Genomic DNA, 18,531 nt, shown 5'->3' on the forward strand with positions numbered 1-18,531 from the left:
ATGAATAAATTACAGTGGGGAAAAAAAGTATTTAGTCAGCCACCAATTGTGCAAGTTCTCCCACTTAAAAAGATGAGAGAGGCCTGTAATTTTCATCATAGGTACAAGTCAACTATGACAAACAAAATGAGAAAAGAAATCCAGAAAATCACATTGTAGGATTTTTTATGAATTTATTTGCTAATTATGGTGGAAAATAAGTATTTGGTCAATAACAAAAGTTTCTCAATACTTTGTTATATACCCTTTGTTGGCAATGACACAGGTCAAACGTTTTCTGTAAGTCTTCACAAGGTTTTCACACACTGTTGCTGGTATTTTGGCCCATTCCTCCATGCAGATCTCCTCTAGAGCAGTGATGTTTTGGGGCTGTCGCTGGGCAACACAGACTTTCAACTCCCTCCAAAGCTTTTCTATGGGGTTGAGATCTGGAGACTGGCTAGGCCACTCCAGGACCTTGAAATGCTTATTACGAAGCCACTCCTTCGTTGCCCGGACGGTGTGTTTGGGATCATTGTCATGCTGAAAGACCCAGCCACGTTTCATCTTCAATGCCCTTGCTGATGGAAGGAGGTTTTCACTCAAAATCTCACGATACATGGCCCCATTCATTCTTTCCTTTACACGGATCAGTCGTCCTGGTCCCTTTGCAGAAAAACAGCCCCAAAGCATGATGTTTCCACCCCCATGCTTCACAGTAGGTATGGTGTTCTTTGGATGCAACTCAGCATTCTTTGTCCTCCAAACACGACGAGTTGAGTTTTTACCAAAAAGTTCTATTTTGGTTTCATCTGACCATATGACATTCTCCCAATCCTCTTCTGGATCATCCAAATGCACTCTAGCAAACTTCAGACGGGCCTGGACATGTACTGGCTTAAGCAGGGGGACACGTCTGGCACTGCAGGATTTGAGTCCCTGGCGGCGTAGTGTGTTACTGATGGTAGGCTTTGTTACTTTGGTCCCAGCTCTCTGCAGGTCATTCACTAGGTCCCCCCGTGTGGTTCTGGGATTTTTGCTCACCGTTCTTGTGATCATTTTGACCCCACGGGGTGAGATCTTGCGTGGAGCCCCAGATCGAGGGAGATTATCAGTGGTCTTGTATGTCTTCCATTTCCTAATAATTGCTCCCACAGTTGATTTCTTCAAACCAAGCTGCTTACCTATTGCAGATTCAGTCTTCCCAGCCTGGTGCAGGTCTACAATTTTGTTTCCGGTGTCCTTTGACAGCTCTTTGGTCTTGGCCATAGTGGAGTTTGGAGTGTGACTGTTTGAGGTTGTGGACAGGTGTCTTTTATACTGATAACAAGTTCAAACAGGTGCCATTAATACAGGTAACGAGTGGAGGACAGAGGAGCCTCTTAAAGAAGAAGTTACAGGTCTGTGAGAGCCAGAAATCTTGCTTGTTTGTAGGTGACCAAATACTTATTTTTCACCATAATTTGCAAATAAATTCATAAAAAATCCTACAATGTGATTTTCTAGATTTTTTTCCCTCAATTTGTCTGTCATAGTTGACGTGTACCTATGATGAAAATTACAGGCCTCTCTCATCTTTTTAAGTGGGAGAACTTGCACAATTGGTGGCTGACTAAATACTTTTTTTCCCCACTGTAGCTTTATGTGCTGAATGTGGATTGTGAGAAAAACAACGCAGTTCTTTCCTGTTCCCTATGTGTTTATGAGATAACCATTACATCACGCTGGCTAATCATTCCCAGAATGCCGCAGTAAAGGTGACCATCCCCCATGACCCCTTGGGGCACAGTTCCAGTTCAGTTAATAAACAGCAAAGTTGCGGAGTCCTGATTTTTTTCTCTCCTCTTGTCACATTCTTCAGCCCTGAGGGAAACGAAGTGTCCTTAAGCAGACAAAGTGGCTAAAACTCCCTAGTCCTTGCCAATGACAAGCATACCCATAACATGATGCAGCCACCACCATGCTTGAAAATATGAAGAGTGGTACTCAGTGATGTGTTGTGTTGGATTTGCCCCAAACATAACGCTCTGTATTCAAGACAAAACGTTTGTTGCAGTATTACTTTAATGCCTTATTGCAAAGAGGATGCATGTTTTGGAATATTTTTATTCTGTACAGGCTTCCTTCTTTTCGCCCTGTCATTTAGGTTAGTATTGTGGAGTAACTACAATGTTGTTGATCCATCCTCAGTTTTCTCCTATCACAGCCATTTAACTCTGTAACTGGTTTAAAATCACCATTGGCCTCATTGTGAAATTCTCTGAACGGTTTCCTTCCTCTCCGTCAACTGAGTTAGGAAGGACACCTGTATTTTGTAGTGACTGGGTGTATCGATACAACATCCAAAGTGTAATTAATAACTTCACCATGCTCAAAGGTATATTCAATGTCTGCTGTAATTTTTCTACCCATCTACCAATATGTGCCCTTCTTTGCAAGGCACTGGAAAACCTCCCTTGAATCTGTGCTTGAAATTCACTGCTTGGCTGAGGGGCCTTTTTAAATCATGTTAAACACCATTATTGCACACAGAGCTAGTCCATGCAACTCATTATACGATCTGTTAAGCAGATTTTTACTATTGAAGTTATTTCGGCATAACAAAGGGGTTGAATACTTATTGACTCAAACTTTTTTACTATTAGTACAAATTAGACATGGGGTATTATGTGTTGATCAGTGACTCAAAATCTAAATTGAATCCATTTTAAATTCAGGCTGTAACAACAAAATGTGGAAAAAGTCAAGGGGTGTGAATACTTTCTGAAGGCATCGTATGTGTCCTCAAGCAGACAAAGTGGCTAACCTTCAGCCCTGAGGAAAACTGTGTCCTCAAGCAGATAAAGTGGCTAACCTTCAGCCCTGAGGGAAACTGTGTCCTCAAGCAGACAAAGTGGCTAACCTTCAGCCCTGAGGGAAACTGTGTCCTCAAGCAGACAAAGTGGCTAACCTTCAGCCCTGAGGGAAACTGTGTCCTCAAGCAGACAAAGTTGCTAACCTTCAGCCCTGAGGGAAACTGTGTCCTCAAGCAGACAAAGTTGCTAACCTTCAGCCATAATGCTAACGTTTTTACAACTGACTGTTAGAAGTATGAGCTTAACCTTCCCACCAAAACAAGATCATTATCTCAGGAACGTTCCACTAATGTTTAACAGCTTATGTTTCATCTTTGAAATGCATTCAGAGTGAAATAAATGACCAGTGGGCTTTTGAACGGGATGAAACGCCATTCTCCAAAAATGTCTCTCTTAGGGTGAAATGTCATAAAACATCAATATATTGATGGTAATCTAAAACAATAACTGGGCTTACATCCTAGGTTGGCGGAATGTATTCACATTTGTTTTTACCAGCGAAGTCCCAATATATGTTTTTATGCAAAGCTACAGTATGTCATGTTGTGTAACCAGCTTCAAAACATGAGACGAGAAGCATGGACAGGCGACAAGAGTTTGAGACAGAACTTTATTGTGATAGCTCAACAAAGATTTCCTCTGTGATCTAGGAACATATCCTTTCTCCTAACATTCAAACATTAGAAAACACAGTGAACTTGGGAAGTGCATCGCTTTTATCATGTGATTTGCTGTTAGTGAATGGCCTGCCTGATATCATGAAATGTAATTCGAAAATGGATTGGATGCGCTGACGACCATTCGCTGCTCAAACAAATAGGGCATTTCAGGGACGATTATATTCTGCGTTATACTAGGGTTCTAATCTCATCATAGTTACCAAATTCTTCATTATTCTGATCTCATGAATGTGCTTCTGAATCACTGAGGAACAATGACGTTAACATACAGCAGACAGACCACATGTTGGACACGACAACAAGGAAAGGCAACTCATGACATTAGAAACTGGAAAAAAATAAAATAAAATAAAGAGTCATCATGCAGATTAGCGGTTCTGGTTATTAATCAGCTGTAAAGTTGTTCTCTCCCTAACTTCTATCTCTGTCCGGATACAGTACTTTCACGTGACCTCTCACCTCTCGGTTAGGACACCCCACTCCAGTTCTAGTGCGGAGGGTACTGGCTATAATGTCATCTTATGGGAATCTGACAGAAGCAGTGAAAGGAGGAGAACTGAAGGTAGCTGTTTGCGATTGCTCTTGATTGGCCCAAGGTGGCGTTTACTCTCCCTTGATTGGCCCAGGGTGACGTTTACTCTCCCTTGATTGGCCCGGGGTGGCGTTTACTCCACCTTGATTGGCCCAGGGTGGCGTTTACTCTCCCTTGAAGCGAGGGGGCCTCTTCTCCTTGAACGCAGCCAGTCCTTCCAGCCTGTCTTTTGTCGGAATCACCTTGGAAACCACAAAAGATGTGTCAATGAAAGACAACGACGTAGATGTTCTATCTTTAGTGATCCTGCGAGCGCTAGTGCTTGTGTTGTTTATGTGTCATACTGTGTGAGTTGTTTGAAAGATAATCGAAGACTGTTGGCGTCCAAAGTGAGCGTAGGTATGCAGGTGGAAGAGGTACACTAGGTTAATAGACGCTATCTAACCTTGACAAATCGTGGCGTCATTGTATGTGAACTGCATATAAAAGTGTACATTTTAAATAGTTCTAGCAAAAAATAAGCATAGAAATTCTAGAGAATATGGGCTATTTAACAGAAGGGTTGTTGTTCATGACTAGACCTACCTGGGCATAGCATGCTTCTTCAATTGCTAATCCCGTATTTAAATCCACCTGAAAAATATCAAGATATTAGAGAACATAACTAACATATGCAGCAATATAGACCGTAAAATATCTATTTTCTACCATCTTTATTCTTGACCAGCTATGTGGTTTCCTTGTTTCATTGTTTCCAGTCATTCCTACAGGATCGAAACTACAGATGTAGGATCTTAATTTGATCACCCTGTTGCAGAAGAACTGAAATGTAAAACTTGTAGTGTAGTATTTGAGGTTTAAAAAGGCTTCTGAAGTTTGTAATTCCCACTTTGAAATTTCAGACTTGATTTTCCCTTACGAAAAATGTATCAACACCTACAAAAATGTCCATTAATTACACTGAACAAAAATATAAACGCAACATGTAAAGTCTTGATCCCATGTTTCATGAGCTGAAATAAAAGATCACTGAAATTTTCCATACGCACGAAAAGCTTATTTCTCTCAAATTTAGTGCACAAATGTGTTTACATCCCTGTTAGTGAGCATTTCTCCTTTGCCAAGATAATCCATCCACCTGACAGGTGTGGCATATCAAGAAGCTGATTAAACAGCATGATCACCACACAGGTGCTGGGGACAATAAAAGGCCACTCTAAAATGTGCGGTTTTGTCACACAACACAATGCCACAGATGTTTTGAGGGAGCAGGCAATTGGCATGCTGACTGCAGGAATATCCACCAGAGCTGTTGCCAGATAATTAAATGTTCATTGCTCTACCATAAGCCGCCTTCAACGTCATTTTAGATAATTTGGCAGTACATCCAAATGGCCTCAAACCGCAGACAACGTGTAACCACGCCAGCCCAGGACCTCCACATCCGGCTTCTTCACCTGCGGAATCATCTGAGACCAGTCACCCGGACAGCTGATGAAACTGTGGGTTTGCACAACCAAAGAATTACTGCACAAACTGTCAAGGAAACTCATCTGCGAGCTCGTCGTCATCACCGAACGCTCATCTTTGATGGCCACTGGCACGCTGGAGAAGTGTGCTCTTCACGGATGAATCCCGGTTTCATTTGTACCGGACAGATGACGTTGTGTGGGTGAGCGGTTTGCTGATGTCAACGTTGTGAAGAGAGCGCCCCATGGTGGCGGTGGGGTTATGGTATGGGCAGGCATAAGCTATGGACAACGAATACAATTGCATTATATCGCTGGCAATTTGAATGCACAGAGATACCGTGACGAGATCCTGAGGCCCATTGTCCTGCCATTCATCCGCCGCCATCACCTCATGTTTCTGCATGATAATGCACGGCCCCATGTCGCAAGGATCTGTACACAATTCCTGAAAGCTGAAAATGCACCAGTTCTTCCATGGCCTGCATACTCACCAGACATGTCACCCATTGAGCATGTTTGGGATGCTCTGGATCGACATGTACGACAGTGTGTACCAGTTCCCGCCAATATCCAGCAACTTTGCACAGCCATTGAAGAGGAGTGGGACAACATTCCACAGGCCACAATGAACAGCCTGATCAACTGTATGCGAAGGAGATGAGTCACACCAGATGCTGACAGTTTTTTTTTTTTTTTAAGGTATCTGTGACCAACAGATGCATATCTGTATTCCCATTCATGTGAAATCCATAGATTAAGGCCTAATTTATTTATTTTAATTGATTTCCTTATATGAACTGTAAATCAGTAAAATCTTTGAAGTTTATATTTTTGTCCAGTGCATAATCCACACTGTAGCAAACTGGCTCAAATTAAGATCCTATATCTATATTGAGCATATGTCTGTGCATTGGTAAAATGTTTACAAAACTTTAACAAACCTACCTTGATCCAAGACCCATTCCACATTCACACTTTAAAGGTTAAATTATACAGAATTAAGGGCAGCATTTATTTTCCCTGACAGCACAGAGGGAGGAGAACCCTACATTAATAGGTTACCTTGGCATTTAACTGAACCAGAAATATCTCCTGTGCCATACTCTCCTTGAGAAAATTACCTAAATTTAAAGAGATCTTCCTTGAGCAATATAATAAAGGAATGCACAGGTTCTTTGTGGAGTAGAATTTCTCTCTGTTTAAAAATGTGCACCTTTCAAGTGGGCCAGATGCTGTTCAAAGTAGGCAGGAACACGTTAAGCTTTAATGACCCGAATTCATATAGCCTGAGAAAACTACATGAAACCAGGCTGGTCTTGCTTGTGATTTGCGTGATTTGACCATTGGTCGTATTTTGCCCCAATATGGATATTGCCAGTTTGTATAGCCTATGACACATTAACTTGGTAGTACAGGCTGTCTACCAACGACACAACACCTGTCAGAAAGTGCGGTTTGGAGATATCTTCACTTGATTCGTCAGTCGTGACCGTTGGCCTCTGGGATAACGAAGTCACTCAACAGATTCTCTCAGGTTTATCTGACGGCCTTCAGATGTGACATGGGTCTCTTTGGCAAGTGAGCTGACTCACTGACTACTGAATCAGATGCTAACTTCAAACCTCGACCATGCTTTGTGGCACCAATTCCTAAATACAGCAAGATCCAAGAGGCCATTCCCAAATAATATTGCTAGACCTAGGAGATCATTCCCAAACACTGTTGCTAGACCTAGGAGATCCTTCCCAAACACTGTTGCTAGACCTAGGAGATTCTTCCCAAATACTATTGCTAGACCTAAGGTCATTCCCAAATACTATTGCTGTAACCAGGAGATCATTCCCAAATACTATTGCTAGACACAAGAGGACATCCCTAAAAGGTCATCCCTAAGGGGCCAATCTCCGATATTATTTGAACCCAGGTCTGCTTAGAACATTACATTGACTTAACCTGTGCCCTGACCATTCAATAATAAACATACGAACAGATTTGGTCAAATTATAAAATACTGTACTCGAGGCCAGTGTGTTGACTGGAAACCGAATTTGGGGACATTTGATCACTTATTACAGAGATGGAAAAAGTACTGTTATGTATGAGTCTTACCTCTATGCCCTGGTTGATGGCCAACTTTGCCATCCTAATTGCAATGGGACCCTGAGGAGATCAAAAGCAACACAATGGTTTGTTTAGGGTCAAAAGTTCATGTAAATAACAATGGTCGTTGTGTCTACCCTGAGTCTATATACCAGGTGGTTGTCCGGTATAATGTTGCAGGTCACTAGAAATCTAATCCGTACATAAAAGGTACAACATCTGCATTCGCTCAGGTGTTATTTCTGATACATCACGACTGTATGCTACACTCCAAATCATTCAGCCTATTCTGAGTATAGGTTTGATTTCAGGTCAACCACAGTGTCAATGGCCATGTCCGAATAACCGTACACTGCGTTCGAAATAGTACGCTGATTGGGTATGCAAAAATAAAACATTTTATAGTATGTGAAATTTCAAAAACATTTAGTATGCTTTATATATGCCAGGATGTAATCCTCATTTCAGTTTTTCATCTAGTATGAATTCGCTGCACGCTATTGAGGAAGAAAATTACATTTTTTAGACCCAGCTGATAATCAGGTAAGGGCACACGATTTCGGACACAGCCGACGTGTAATTTCTTCCCTGCCTTAACGGTGGTATTACACAGGTTTCGATACAATATACACACATGCTTTATCGTCCACTCACATTTGGGTTGAACTCGCGGGCCAGGTCCAGAGCTCTCAGGTAGGCGGCATCTCCACTGTTGTTCTGCTCCACGGCATGGCTGACCAGGCCCAGTCTCTTCGCCTCAGTTCCGTCAATCGCCCGCGCCGCAAAGATCAGCTCCTTAGCCAGGGCTACCCCGATGGCCCTGGGCAGTCGCTGGGTACCACCTGGACAGAGGAGGAGGAGGAGGAGGAGGAGGAAGAGGAGGAGGTGGTGAAAGAAGCGGAGAGAGTGGGCGCTACAGTGAGTAACGTTATGTTAATGAATAAAGATGGCCTGCCTGCTGACGCGGAACAAAATATGAGCTATAATTCTATTTGCGAGAGGTGGCAGTTTTTATTCATTCATGTTGGATTATTCATGGACTATAACACCCAAAGACAGTCTACAGTCGTGGTCAAAAGCTTTGAGAATGACACAAATATTGGTCTTCACAACGTTCGCTGCTTCAGTGTTTTTAGATATTTTTGTCAGATGTTACTATTGTATACTGAAGTATAATTACAAGCATTCCATAAGTGTCAAAGGCTTTTATTGACAATTACATTAAGTTTATGCAAAGAGTCAATATTTGCAGTGTTGACCCTTCTTTTTCAAGACCTCTGCAATCCGCCCTGGCATGCTATCAATTAACTTCTGGGCCACATCCTGACTGATGGCAGCCCATTCTTGCATAATCAATGCTTGGAGTTTGTCAGAATTTGTGGGTTTTTGTTTGTCCACCCGCCTCTTGAGGATTGACCACAAGCTCTCAATGGGATTAAGGTCTGGGGAGTTCCTGGCCATGGACCAAAATGTAGATGTTTTGTTCCCCGAGCCACTTAGTTATCACTTTTGCCTTATGGCAGGGGGCTCCATCATGCTGGAAAAGGCATTGTTCTTCACCAAACTGTTCTTGGATGGTTGGGAGAAGTTGCTCACGGAGGATGTGTTGGTACCATTCTTTATTCATGGCTGTGTTCTTAGGCAAAATTGTGAGTGAGCCCACTCCCTTGGCTGAGAAGCAACCCCACACATGAATGGTCTCAGGATGCTTTACTGTTGGCATGACACAGGACTGATGGTAGCGCTCACCTTGTCTTCTCCGGACAAGCTTTTTTCCAGATGCCCCAAACAATCGGAAAAGGGATTCATCAGAGAAAATGACTTTACCCCAGTCCTCAGCAGTCCAATCCCTGTACCTTTTGCAGATTCCTGGAGAGAAGTGGCTTCCTCGCTGCCCTTCTTGATACTAGGCCATCCTCCAAAAGTATTTGCCTCACTGTGTGTGCAGATGCACTCACACCTGCCTGCTGCCATTCCTGAGCAAGCTCTGCACCGGTGGTGCCCCGATCCCGCATCTGAATCAACTTTAGGAGACGGTCCTGGCACTTGCTGGACTTTCTTGGGTGCCCTGAAGCCTTCTTAACAACAATTGGACCTCTCTCCTTTAAGTTCTTGATGATCCGATAAATGGTTGATTTAGGTGCAATCTTACCAGCAGCAATATCCTTGCCTGTGAAGCCCTTTTTGTGCAAAGCAATGATGACGGCACGTGTTTCCTTGCAGGTAACCATGGTTAACAGAGGAAGAACAATGATTTCAAGCACCACCCTCCTTTTAAAGCTTCCAGTCTGTTATTCTAACTCAATCAGCATGACAGAGTGATCTCCAGCCTTGTCCTCGTCAACACTGTGTTAACGAGTGAATCACTGACATGATGTCAGCTGGTCCTTTTGTGGCAGGGCTGAAATGCAGTGGAAATGTTTTTTTGGGGGATTAAGTTCATTTTCATGGCAAAGAGGGACTTTGCAATTAATTGCAATTCATCTGATCACTCTTCATAACATTCTGGAGTACAGTAATCCCTCGTTTATCGCGGGGGTTACGTTCCGAAAATGACCCGCGATAAGTGAAATCCGCGAAATAGAAAACTTTTTTTTTTTTACAATTAGCAACTATTACATGTATACAAATACAGTGACTCACGTGTAGGCCGTTTCGTCGACATTATGGGTTTAGAAGATGTTCGAAATTACAAGATAATTTGGCCAACTTAATGTAAATTTGCCAAGCTGTTTTATGTACGTACACATAACTGCACGAGACGACAAAATGATAGCACAATTCGTAGCATGTTTTGATACAAGAAGCGGGAGTGAGTTTTTAGCGAATCAGAATGCAGAGCACAATGCACCAAAAAAAAAAAAAAAATGCATTATGAAAATCCGCGAAATAGCGAATCCGCGATAAGTGAACCGCGAAGTGGCGAGGGATCACTGTATATGCAAATTGCCATCATAAAAATTGAGGCAGCAGACTTTGTGAAAATTAATATTTGTGTCATTCTCAAAACTTTTGACCACGACTGTACAACACTAACACACCTCATTTAAAACATTAACCAATCATGGAACGAAAGCCTCCACACCCTGTGCAGCTGTCCAGGACCTTTGGAACTGGAGAGGAGACCCCTGGTCTACAGTATATCTTTGTTGAAGTTTTCAGTTTAATTTATTGTGATGATTTGACAAGTATGAGATAAGGATGAAAAGTGATGTTTGAACAATGCTGTGGGTCATGGCACAATCCTCCTGGGCTGTGATGTAATGGGCTGTGATGTACTGGGCTGTGACCTCCTATGGCTGTGATGTACTGGGCTGTGACCTCCTGGGCTGTGACCTCCTGGGCTGTGACCTCCTGGGCTGTGATGTAATGGGCTGTGACCTCCTGGGCTGTGACCTCCTGGGCTGTGATGTAATGGGCTGTGACCTCCTGGGCTGTGACCTCCTATGGCTGTGATGTACTGGGCTGTGACCTCCTGGGCTGTGACCTCCTGGGCTGTGACCTACTGGGCTGTGACCTACTGGGCTGTGATGTACTGGGCTGTGACCTCCTGGGCTGTGATGTAATGGGCTGTGACCTCCTGGGCTGTGACCTACTGGGCTGTGATGTACTGGGCTGTGACCTCCTGGGCTGTGATGTACTGGGCTGTGATCTCCTGGGCTGTGATGTACTGGGCTGTGATGTACTGGGCTGTGACCTCCTATGGCTGTGATGTACTGGGCTGTGATGTACTGGGCTGTGACCTCCTGGGCTGTGATGTACTGGGCTGTGACCTCCTGGGCTGTGACCTCATGGGCTGTGATGTACTGGGCTGTGACCTCCTGGGCTGTGATGTAATGGGCTGTGACCTGCTGAGCTGTGATGTACTGGGCTGTGATGTAATGGGCTGTGATGTAATGGGCTGTGATGTAATGGGCTGTGATGTAATGGGCTGTGACCTCCTGGGCTGTGATGTAATGGGCTGTGACCTCCTGGGCTGTGATGTAATGGGCTGTGATGTACTGGGCTGGAATGTACTGTGGAGGCAGTTTACTTGGTGGATCACAGGAAAATGACTAGAGCTTTATGTAATGTACTAGGCCTCTAGTATATACAGTACACAACACTAGAATATAGAGTACACAACACTAGAATATAGAGTACACAACACTAGAATATACAGTACACAAAACTAGAATATAGAGTACACAAAACTAGAATATAGAGTACACAACACTAGGATATAGAGTACACAAAACTAGAATATAGAGTACACAACACTAGAATATAGAGTACACAACACTAGAATATAGAGTACACAACACTAGAATATAGAGTACACAAAACTAGAATATAGAGTACACAACACTAGAATATAGAGTACACAACACTAGAATATAGAGTACACAACACTAGAATATACAGTACACAAAACTAGAATATAGAGTACACAAAACTAGAATATAGAGTACACAAAACTAGAATATAGAGTACACAACACTAGGATATAGAGTACACAAAACTAGAATATAGAGTACACAACACTAGAATATAGAGTACACAACACTAGAATATAGAGTACACAACACTAGAATATACAGTACACAAAACTAGAATATAGAGTACACAAAACTAGAATATAGAGTACACAACACTAGGATATAGAGTACACAAAACTAGAATATAGAGTACACAACACTAGAATATAGAGTACACAACACTAGAATATAGAGTACACAACACTAGAATATAGAGTACACAACACTAGAATATAGAGTACACAACACTAGAATATAGAGTACACAACACTAGATTATAGAGTACACAACACTAGAATATAGAGTACACAACACTAGAATATAGAGTACACAACACTAGAATATAGAGTACACAACACTAGAATATAGAGTACACAAAACTAGAATATAGAATACACAAAACTAGAATATAGAGTACACAAAACTTGAATATAGAGTACACAAAACTAGAATATAGAGTACACAAAACTAGAATATAGAGTACACAACACTAGAATATAGAGTACACAACACTAGAATATAGAGTACACAACACTAGAATATAGAGTACACAACACTAGAATATAGAGTACACAACACTAGAATATAGAGTACACAACACTAGAATATAGAGTACACAACACTAGATTATAGAGTACACAACACTAGAATATAGAGTACACAACACTAGAATATAGAGTACACAACACTAGAATATAGAGTACACAACACTAGAACATAGAGTACACAAAACTAGAATATAGAGTACACAAAACTAGAATATAGAGTACACAACACTAGGATATAGAGTACACAAAACTAGAATATAGAGTACACAACACTAGAATATAGAGTACACAACACTAGAATATAGAGTACACAACACTAGAATATAGAGTACACAACACTAGAATATAGAGTACACAACACTAGATTATAGAGTACACAACACTAGAATATAGAGTACACAACACTAGAATATAGAGTACACAACACTAGAATATAGAGTACACAACACTAGAATATAGAGTACACAAAACTAGAATATAGAGTACACAAAACTAGAATATAGAGTACACAAAACTAGAATATAGAGTACACAACACTAGAATATAGAGTACACAACACTAGAATATAGAGTACACAACACTAGAATATAGAGTACACAACACTAGAATATAGAGTACACAAAACTAGAATATAGAGTACACAAAACTAGAATATAGAGTACACAAAACTAGAATATAGAGTACACAAAACTAGAATATAGAGTACACAACACTAGAATATAGAGTACACAAAACTAGAATATAGAGTACACAACACTAGAATATAGAGTACACAACACTAGAATATACAGTACACAACACTAGGATATAGAGTACACAACACTAGGATATAGAGTACACAACACTAGAATATACAGTACATAACACTAGAATATAGAGTACACAAAACTAGAATATAGAGTACACAACACTAGAATATAGAGTACACAAAACTAGAATATAGAGTACACAAACGGAAGCAAGCTAGAAGGGCAAGACAACTGAACAGCTAATAATTAGACAAACAGTCACTATCTCACCCTATAGTCAATCCTAACCAGTGAACACGGTACAGAATATTTACAAAAATTGTATGTTCATACAAATAGGTCAATAAAAATGTATTTTTATATGGAGAGTTGCTCCTCACAATAGTTAGCAAAAAGTCAATTTTTTTTCCCATCCCAGGATTAAACATTCTATAACCACTTCTCTGTATCTCCTGGGAAACGTGTACAGTAGTGAGTCAATTTATTCCTTTGTTCGAGGGACACTGTAAATCCTGACCTTTGCTTTAAAGGCTGACATACTTTCTCATTCAGTGCAAGCAATTACCTCACTCCGTCTGTGGGAGTCACATATCTGGGGAGGTGAAATACAAAGAGAAAGAAGGCCATGGCTTCTCACCACCTGAATATACAGTAACCCCATCTTGCAGGAGCTGTGATGCACCTGGCAGCAGTTATGTCAAGCCTAGATCTAGACATATTAAATATCTAGAAGGCGAACACTGAACTAAATGAGGGGTAAAAAAAAAAGGGAGAAATTTGAGATAAAAAACAAAACAGCAATGGCCTTTTTTATTGGGCTTCTCATAAACTGCTAAAGTAGATCGCTTTCCTGTAACCACGAGGGGAATGCTGAAGTAACGCTACGACTAACTTCCTTATCAGACTAGAACGGCGGTTATATTGCTCGCGGCACTGCTCAAAAAGGTAATAATCTCAGTCCGGATGCATTTCTACAGCAAATACAACATTTACATACGCTCTCTGAGGAGACAAAACAATGCAATGCACATAGTCCGGGGGAAAAATAAAACCAGATATGTTGAACTAATGGCGGTGTAGTTCCTCGGTAATAGGGCCTACAGTGAATATGGGTCAGCCACTTAATTTGCAGGGTCTCCTCCCGTCTCACTGGTGTATTATCAGTATGTCTGAGAGTGGTTTTTGTTTACAGTGATCACAGACACTTTCTTCACCTCCCAGACGGGATGCTGACACACACTCATTCTGAATGGATCAGGTTGAGCAGACGGAACAGGACAGGGGGAGTGGTGGCGGCGATAGTCATCTTGGTTAGTTGTGTTTTCTTTCTGACAGCTGCCTACAGCCACATATCTAAGCCACTTGGAAAAAACTAAGACAAAATGATAACACAGAAAAATAAGGGACATCACTAAAAAGTGACATATTATTATTATTATTATTATAATATATTTGTATAAATGACAGGTAAACTATACACAAGCTCAGGTAGAATGTAGCTGTTGCAGACTTTTGGATTTAAATAAATGCCATCTGTTTTTGTTCTCATGAAAGTAGTCGGTTTGAAGCGTTTGGCCTTGTTGCTCAACTCTTACACAAGAACTTGGATGGAAAAGTGTTTACCCGTGGAGGAGCCTGCATGAGTTATCACAGAACCCTGATGGCGCAAAGACAAAACACTAATTTGTTTCCAGTTGCTGTTTTTCGCTGTCTCTGTCTACCTCCCTTTCCTTTGGACTGTTTCGCTGTCTCTCGGTCTACCTCTCTTTGCTTTGGATAGCCTCTCTTCTTACTTGCTTCATCAACTTATAACAGATAGCTTAAAATAACGCAACATAACGTAATGACAGAACTTTGAAGGCTAAAAACTAGCCAAAAATTTGCCTATTGTTTATCTATTCTACAGCATGGTGCACGGCAAATTCTCAGACAACATTTTCAAGACTCCCTCGACAGACAATTAGTGAAGAAGAGACAGATGAGAGATAAGATGTTACATAGAATAGTTGTGTCACTCATCATTTATAGTATTAATCACACAATTCTGGTAAATTCTGTGGCTCAACCTCATAGCCTTGCATAACATTGTGTAACCAAGTTTTAATACACCAGAAAAATGTTGCAACAACTTCTAAGAAATCATTGTCACAATGCCACTTTCCCCATGGTGGTTGGTCAATTTGCTCATTGCTTAACCATTGCCTGAAGTGTAAACATTGCACATTGCCTTGTGTAAAAAAAAAAAAAAAAAAAAAAAAAAAAAAAAAGGGAAAGGCTACAGTTAGTGTCTTGACATACCTCGAGACAGTATGCTAATAATGTTGCACAGTGCTATCATGTCGAGGCGCTGCCTTTGGGGCGTGTGTTTGAAATCAGTGGGCCGGACAGCAAATGAAGCGAAGTGAAAACGCATTCTGGCTTCAAAGAAAAGTTCAAGGTCGGCGCTGAAGAGGACTCACGACACATGGCAGCTTTGTGAGGAGTCAGACACTTTCTGCAGAAACGTGGCTCCTGGAATCCCAACATGAACCCTTCCGAACAGCCAGCGCTATAGACTTACAGTGCTGTGAAAAAGTATTTGCCTCCTTTCTAATTTTCTCTACTTTTGCATATTTGTGATACTGAATGTTATCAGATCTTCAACCAAAACCTAATATTAGATAAAGGGAACATAAGTGAACAAATAACACAACAATTACATATTTATTTCATTTATTTCATAAACAAAGTTATGCAACACCCAGTTCCCCTGTGTGAAAAAGTAATTGCCCCCTTACACTCAATAACTGGTTGTGCCACCTTTAGCTGCAATGACTCCAACCAAATGCTTCCTGTAGGCAAATAGTTTTTCCACATAACTGTATATCTAGTAGAATGCTGCTGTTTACCACAGACGTTTGGGGTCAATTCAGGATTGAAATGACCAGACAATTCTCCAACATGAAAACATGAAACATGGTGAAATACCTGAATAATTGAAATCTTGCTGGAACGTACCTCAGCTCTGCTGAGTACCGAAAAAAAAATAAGTTTGTTGAAATCCCAACGTGCTATCACTATGCTTTCAACCATCTAAAAGCACAACCAAATTCCAACGGAAAAACAATGTCTGAATTTTGGTTTAGTTGTCATCTAAATGTGTTATCACTGCACTTTCAGCCATTTAAAAGCACAACAATGTTCAAATGGGAAAACAATGTCAGATATGTTGTATTTAAATACAACAACATAATGTTTTACCACTGTGCTTCATCTAATAGCAGAACCAAATGACCTGGATTGTAGTTCAGATTACATTAAATGTACATTGTGCAAGAGATCAGTGCTGTTTGAGATTCTGAGCCGATTATTAATATTGTGAAGATCTTAAACATGCACACTTTCTATGATTAAATAATAAGCCATTTATAGCTAGCTCAAAATGTGACCATGGATGAGTTACTAATTTTGGGGTTGAATAAAAACTGCTTGGATAGTTTCATCAGAGCCACTGGCTTAATCCTATTCTTTAACTTTTATTTTTTGGTTTAGTTGGAGACGTGAATACAACATATAATTTGTTAACTTGTGTCCACAACTTAATAGACATTTTGCAAATCCAATGTATTTTCCACATAGATTTCACGTCACAATAAGTGACAAATGACGTTGGAACAACGTTGACTTAACTAGTTTGTGCCCAGTGGGCATGCACTGACTTATAACATACTATTTTAACTGAATACATTTTTCAATATCTGAAATAACATTTCATGAAGGGCACAAAAACAATCTCAATCAATTTGAGAATATGGCAGCTCATTCTTGACAGGACAGTCCTGATTTTGTCAAATGCAAAATTCAAATGAGATTTATTAGACTATCTAAATAGAATCCGAATCAAACTGTTGTATCTAACGGAAACAGACAGGCCCAGTGCATTCGAAAAGTATTCAGACCCTTGACTTTTCACCACATTTTTTACGTTACAGCCTTATTCTAAACATTTTCCTCATCAATCTACACACAACACCCCATAATGACAAGGCGAAAATATATATTTTTATTTTATTTATTTTTGTATACCTTATTTACATAAGTATTCAGACCCTTTGCTATGAGACTCGAAATTGAGCTCAGGTGCATCCTGTTTCCATTGATCATCCATGAGATGTTTCTACAACTTGATTGGAGTCCACCTGCGGTAAATTCAATTGATTGGACATGATTTTGAAAGACACACACCTGTCTATATAAGCTCCCAAAGTTGACAGTGCATGTCAGAGCAAAAACCAAGCCATTGGGTCGAAGGAATTGTCCGTAGAGTTCCGAGACAGGATTGTGTTGCGGCACAGATCTGGGGAAGGGTACCAAATAAAAATGTCAGCTTTGAAGGTCCCCAAGAACACCGTGGCCGCCATCATTCTTAAATGGAAGAAGTTTGGAACCACCAAGGCTCTTCACTCTGACAGAGCTCCAGAGTTCGTCTGTGGAGATGGGAGATACTTCCAGAAGGACATCCATCTATACAGCACTCCACCAATCAGGCCTTTATGGTAGAGTGGCCAGACGGAAGCCACTCCTCAGTAAAAGGCACATGACAGCCTGCTTGGAGTTTGCCAAAAAGGCACCTAAAGGACTCTCAGACCATGTGAAACAAGATTATCTGGTCTGATGAAACCAAGATTGAACTCTTTGGCCTGAATGCCAAGCGTCACGTCTGGAGGAAACCTGGCAACATCCCTACGGTGAAGCATGATGGTGGCAGCATCATGCTGTGGGGATCTTTTTCAGCGGCAGGGACTGGGAGACTAGTCAGGATCGAGGTAAAGATGTGCGGAGCAAAGTACAGAGAGATCCTTGATGAAAACCTGCTCCAGAGCACTCAGGACCTCAGAGTGGGGTGAAGGTTCACCTTCCAACAGGACAACGACCCTAAGCACACAGCCAAGACAACGCAGGAGTGGCTTCGGGACAAGTCTCTGAATGTCCTTGAGTGGCCCAGCCAGAGCCCGGACTTGAACATCTCTGGAGAGACCTGAAAATAGCTGTGCAGCGACGTTCCACATCCAACTTGACAGAGCTTGAGAGGATCTGCAGAGAATAATGGGAGAAACTCC

At 41.2% G+C, this 18,531-nt stretch overlaps 1 protein-coding gene across 1 annotated transcript in view; it reads right to left on the reverse strand.

Moving 5' to 3' along the window:
* Positions 1-3,425: 3,425 nt before the first annotated feature.
* The window catches only part of auh (AU RNA binding protein/enoyl-CoA hydratase), a 50,752-nt gene continuing 35,646 nt past the window's right edge, over positions 3,426-18,531 (reverse strand). Inside the window, exons 7-10 of the mRNA XM_084158989.1 lie at positions 8,273-8,460; positions 7,628-7,678; positions 4,632-4,679; positions 3,426-4,288 (exon numbers count right to left, since the gene is read on the reverse strand). Of these exons, the coding sequence (XP_084015115.1) occupies positions 4,211-4,288; positions 4,632-4,679; positions 7,628-7,678; positions 8,273-8,460 (365 nt within the window). The 3' untranslated portion in view covers positions 3,426-4,210. The remainder of the gene's footprint in view (positions 4,289-4,631; positions 4,680-7,627; positions 7,679-8,272; positions 8,461-18,531) is intronic.

The sequence above is a fragment of the Coregonus lavaretus genome (assembly GCF_964263955.1).
Source record: "Coregonus lavaretus genome assembly, chromosome: 4".
Classification (NCBI taxonomy): domain Eukaryota; kingdom Metazoa; phylum Chordata; class Actinopteri; order Salmoniformes; family Salmonidae; genus Coregonus; species Coregonus lavaretus.